This window comes from Danio rerio, chromosome 24 (assembly GCF_052040795.2).
Source record: "Danio rerio strain M-AB ecotype USA chromosome 24, GRCz13ab, whole genome shotgun sequence".
Classification (NCBI taxonomy): Eukaryota; Metazoa; Chordata; class Actinopteri; order Cypriniformes; family Danionidae; genus Danio; species Danio rerio.
In genome coordinates, this window is record NC_141044.1 from 24,680,247 (window position 1) to 24,686,123 (window position 5,877).

The 5,877-nt window shown below is 35.0% G+C and overlaps 1 protein-coding gene across 1 annotated transcript; it reads left to right on the forward strand.

Moving 5' to 3' along the window:
• Nucleotides 1–231: 231 nt before the first annotated feature.
• gtf3ab (general transcription factor IIIA, b) lies at nt 232–2,435 on the forward strand. The gene is given in 9 exon segments (NM_001089544.2): nt 232–477; nt 624–718; nt 1,064–1,160; nt 1,244–1,332; nt 1,439–1,512; nt 1,582–1,665; nt 1,744–1,976; nt 2,068–2,121; nt 2,193–2,435. Coding segments are annotated over 9 exon segments (957 nt in total). The 5' UTR covers nt 232–360; the 3' UTR covers nt 2,307–2,435.
• The last annotated feature ends 3,442 nt before the right edge of the window (nt 2,436–5,877 follow it).

Here is a 5,877-nt window from a genome sequence, read left to right on the forward strand (position 1 = left end):
ATAAATAAACCATCGACGCCATGCTTGACGTTCACAGGTAGTTCGATTCAAATCAGGAACACGCTATTTCTGCTGTGTGTGAGACTGTGATAACGTCTAAAACAAATAGTTAAAATAATAGACCAGTTCGAGGTGAATATTTCATTATGATCCTAATAAAAATACATAATGAAATGCCATGTAAGAAAATACATGATAACTCCACTGTGGCATTTTGTCGCGAATATGTAAAACACAAACTACCCGGCGCACTCAGATGGTACGGTCCAATCACAATAAAACGTAGCTCAAGTGAAAATCGTTTGTGGGCCAAAAAGCGACCTGCCACCCTCTGAAATCAGCAGTTTATGTTCAGTTAGAATGGGAGAAAGAATCCAAGACCCGAATAAACACTTCACTTGTACTTTCGCTGACTGTAAAGCCACGTTTTCAAAGCTGTGGAAGTTGGAGGTGCATTACTGCAGACACACGGGGCTGGTGAGTGACGTCAATCAATAACTTAATCTTGTGTGGATTTTAGGTGCTCATTTAGTGTCCAATATTAGCGTCTGAAGATTTGTGATGTTATTTACTTCGTGCTTCTATTCACAGCGTACTGTTTTATGTATTGTTGTATTAAATAGAAACCATTTGCATGTGGAGACTGTGAGAAGACATTTTGCACCCGTTATCAGCTCACCCGTCATCAGCTGAGCCACAGTGGAGAGAAGCCTTACCTGTGAGTCTGCACACTTCCATCACAAGTACTATATGTATAATTTTGGATTTATTTCTAATATTTTTATGTGTGTTTCTGTGATGTGGTTTACTGCGTTTTGCTGTTGCCCCAATAGGTGGCGACAATTTAGTTAAGTTTGAGATCCTAATCATAATTGAATCCTTAAGCAACCGATTCATTGACCAATTTCTCAGGTTGAATAACATTGCTCTTGACCAAACTTCTGAAGCTGCCAGTGTAGACCGCATTTATTTACAGGTTGTTTAGATAAGGCGCACTCTTGGTTTATATGGGAGTCACAAATTATGATATTTATGCCTCGTTTGTGCACCTTTGCTGATCAAGGTGTTCAGTCAGCGGGTGTTCAGCTGCGTTCTTCACTCCTGGTAGCTTGAGGAACCACATTGCTCAGGTTCACGACAACAAAGTCCAGCATTATGTAGTGAGTCTGGATTTGTTTTATTCGTTCAGTTATTTTTGTTTTTAATTCTACTTGGCAGAAATGTCTTTGTAATATTTTGTCAGTGCAACTATCAAGGATGTGCAAAGGAATTCCATAAGAAGAAGCAACTAAAGACTCACTTGTGTGAGCACACCAATGAGTTGTCTTTTAAGTGAGTATTTCTTTACTACTTATTATTATTATTATTATTATTATTATTATATTTTAAGTTTCCCCCTCCCTCTATATGACTGGTTACTCGTGCTTTATTCTGACAGATGTGACCATGAGAAATGCAGCAACCAATTTGCTTCCCCTAAAGCTCTTAAACGGCATAGGAAGCTGCATGAAGGTAAAGATTGAAAAGCATTTTTGAAATGATTGTTTACCATTTATTTTATTTACTCATTCAAATTTTCAGGTTACCCATGTGGTGAGGAAAACTGTAACTTCAAAGGAAACACTTGGTCCGAGTATCTGAAGCATCGAAGGACTGCACACAGAGGTGCTTGGTCATTTTACTTATCTGTTTAAAAATGAGTTCCAACTTTCCCCCCATGCTAATATTTGCTTTTGTTTACAGTAAACCTTCCATGTAATCAATGCAAGAAGGTTTTCCACAAAGTCTGCTTTTTGCAAATGCATAAAAAGTTTGTTCACTCTGGAGAGCGGCGCATGTTTAAATGCACTCGAGAGGGTTGCCAAAAAAGTTACACAAGAAGATTTAACCTTGAGAATCACGTTCTAGACTTTCATGAAGGAAAGCGTGATTTCACCTGCCATTTTACAGGTTGTGATAAAGCCTTTGCTATGGAGGTCAGAATTTCACTTTTATTTGAAGCAGAATAATTAGAATTGTTTTAGTTAGGTTATTTATTACTGAACCACAAATTTTTCCTTCTGACAGGAAAGCTTAAAGAGGCATTTTGTGGTGCATATGCCACAGAAAACAAAACCACAGGTAAACTGAAGTGTTATGCATTTTGTGCACATCAATTGGAGACGCTGATCTGAATTTGATTTTTCTTGCAGAAGCCAAAAGTCAAGCCGAAACGCAAGAAGACCTCCAAAGCTAAAACGTCTGATGCAGCCAAACTGTCTGAGCATCTGCAAAAAGTCTCCTTGAGCAAGACGCCATTGCCTTAACTTCCACAAGAAACCCTTTCATTTTTGTCCCATTATTTACGCAGTTTAATTTATTTTATTTTTTTAATTTAATTTTTATAAACCAATTTCAGTTCAGATCACTTTATGAAATAAACGATCACTGCTGCATCTCTTGTGGTTTCTCAATTTTCATGATTGTCTTTCTAAATGGTAGTTGGTTGGCATTTTATAATGCCTATTATTATTATTATTATTATTATTATTATTATTATTATTTTTTAAATGGTCTCTCATCTGCGGAAGTATAAATCAGCCTTATTCCCACCTCGAAATTTGCATTACTTAGATTTCCTTGACAAACATTGTATGTTTTCGATTGGTGGTTTGCAAAAAGCATTCACCTTTTTAATATAATGGTTTAACTAATGAACATTCATTTCCTGAAAGTCTGTACTGGAATGTTAGCTGATAAGTAGGGCTGCATGATATAGAATTTCAGCATCGATATTGCTAGATATGCAATATTGAGTCAAGTTTATAGACCAGTTTGAGTGATTTATAAATGATAAAAAGGGTCAAAACATACTTCCTGTTTAACTTTTTTTTTTTTTAATTTTATAGCTTCTAAGAATCTGAAAAGAGCCACATTGATAACTAATATTATGGCATTTTGACAATTTATAATTGAGTTGCCTCCTTTAGAATAGTTATGAAAATTGTCAAGCAGAAAATGTTAATGGGCCAATTATATGACCATATTAAAATGGTCTATAGTTGACGAGGGGACTGTTTCATAAAAGTGTTTAAGAAAAGTGGGGATTAAAGTCAAACCTGACTTCAATGAGCTGAACTAAATGTCCACGCTTAAGTTGGTTTCATAAGTTAAAGATCATTTGATGCAACCAATCTGAGTTTAGTTTAAATAATCAAGATAAAGCTGCGGTCACACTTAACTTTTCTCGCCATAGATATCCATTCATACGCAATCGAATGCGTCAGACTGGAAATGCAGGGTGATGCGATAAGTTTCGCAGTTTGCTACAGATCAAAGTTTAAGCTTGGTGAACTCTGACCTGCGAAATCACATCACTTGACTGCGTGAATCCAATCGAGGATCAAAACATGACCTCTCTGTAAAGAAAATTAAAACATGGAGCAATCGCTCGCTTTTTTAATGTCTAATAATCTTGTTTAATCCCGCCCCTTTTACAGCGCTGTATGACAGAATTTCGCACACAAACTCGAGTGTGACCGCAGCTTAACAGCTCGTGTACGTTACTGTCGTGAAACCCTGAAGGTCGAGCATATTAATTATGTTTTGATGATTATGCCACATTCATTTACTGAAAGAGGTCTGAAATGAGACACAGCTGTTCATAGTGAGCTGCGTTTGTTTTAAACGTTATAATTCAAACATAATAAAATCTATGGCTTGCAACAAGGCTAAAGAGAATCTGACATGAAATTGCAGATCATCTCAATTAAAAAAAATACTTATCTAGGCTTATTTACCTTAAATTAAATATTTGTTGCAATACATTGAAATCGTGCTTGACTGCGCGCGAAAAAGCTAGAACACAGGTGTCAAACTCGGTTCCAAAAGTTCCAACCCTATTTAAACACACCTGTTCAAACTAACTGAGTCCTTCAGGCTTGTTTGAAACCTACAGATAAGTGTGTTGGAGCAGGGTTGGAACTAAACTGTGCAGGGCTTCGGCCCTCCAGGAATTGAGTTTGACACCCCTGAGCTAGAAGGAATACGCGCTTACTGCCAATTATTGCTTGCAAGGAAAAGTTTTAATGTATTACATACAAAATGTGCTTAACGTCAGCACATTAGATATAAAGTAATGGCAAGAAAGAGCCGTGCACGCACAAGTGGTGGGATTTTTTATTTGGTACCAAAACTGCTGCAGAATGCTGCTTTTCTTTTGACACGTGTGTTTCCCGTGGCCAGTGGGAAAATATATTTTTATTAAAGTGAGACTACTGCTCAGCCCGCATCCATCTTCCTATTATTCCACTAAGGGTTTGCAGCTTTAAAGTCATTCTTTAGGAAATGTAGCCTACTTCTTCATATCAGTCAGTGCTTTCTTAATATATTTTCTTTATTAAATTTTGTAATGCATACTAAATATATTTATATATATATATATATAGCTAACTACACCCCTCACAGATCCATATTTTAAATTAATATGTTCTACAGAATGCTTTATAATAATATGTTTGTGCATATACATTGGATTATTCATCACTAAAGCAAAATTTACCAAAGTGATCCTGACTTTTTCTCTAAGCTTGGTTTATGAAACAACCCCCAAGAGCCACAGAATTGTATTTAATTTTTTTTCTTATGGAATTCTATATAATTTATGAAAAAAAAAAGTTTTTCGCACCTTAAACTTTGTCTTGATTTAAGTCCAAATATCTACATTTCAAAGTAAAAACTAAATTATTTTACTCCACTGGGAGATAAATTTGCATGTTTTAAGGGGGGAAAAAAATCTTAATTTTGTCTTATTTTTTTATATTTTTACTTGATCTAAGATTTTTTTTTTAGTTATTTGGACTAGAGACAAGTCAAGGCAAAGTAAGAACTTTCTTTTAAATTGTGGTTATTTCATTTCTGTACCTGAATAGTGTTAGACTTCCAAGAAAACAGTAAAATAGTGCTATTCCAACATCTTGTGAAACCATATATATCGCAATATTTATCGCAGAAAAATTCAATATTGCAATATCAGATTTTTCCATTATTATGCAGCCCTATTGACAACTTTGTGAATGAGTAGATGAGTTTTACCTGTTAGGTGAAATTATATTTAATATCTATGCTGACATGTTTTGCAATCTAAAATTGAAAAAAAGGGACCAAGATAATGCAAACTTTTAGCTTTACCCCCACCCCCTAGTACAAATAAAAAAATAAATAAAACATTGGATTTTGATATAAAACGACAACATTTTGAACATGTTTAAAGCACAGACCTTCTTTCAACTATACAGTGTGCAAAAATACCTCATTCTTTCAGCGCATATGGAAATGCTACATTTGATATGCTGTGGAAGTTTGTGTTATATAGATATATAGAATTTAGGATATGTTTTACATCTCACAATTTTCATGATCACATTTTTTAATAATTAACACAGGGAAGTTTTATTTTCAAACACTTGAGCTTTAAAAACAGTTTTTAATAGTCTGCGCTTTTATTACTAAAAGTGTCATGCAAAAGCCTTTATTCTATGTACTGACACCTTTTTTTTAGGTTACCTTCCTTTTTTCCAGCCAGATGGTGTAGCTATGGCATTTACCAGCAGGAGCTAACAGGGACACGCTTAATCAGCCAAACCCTGAACACTTGCCCAAAGATAGAGGCTAAAATCCTCTAAGAGAGCTTTCTGCTAATCGTTTCAAAGATTTTGAAAAAAGCTGATGTATCTATCCTATATTTCTATCTCTAGAGAGTTGAAATGTTTTAAAATCTGACTTGTCATTAGAGAGTAATCTACTAGTAGATTACTAAACGTATAGTAAAAAAGAGTCGGATCAAATCGGACTATAAGTGTATTTGGAATCATTTTTACACATCAACTGAGGCTTAAC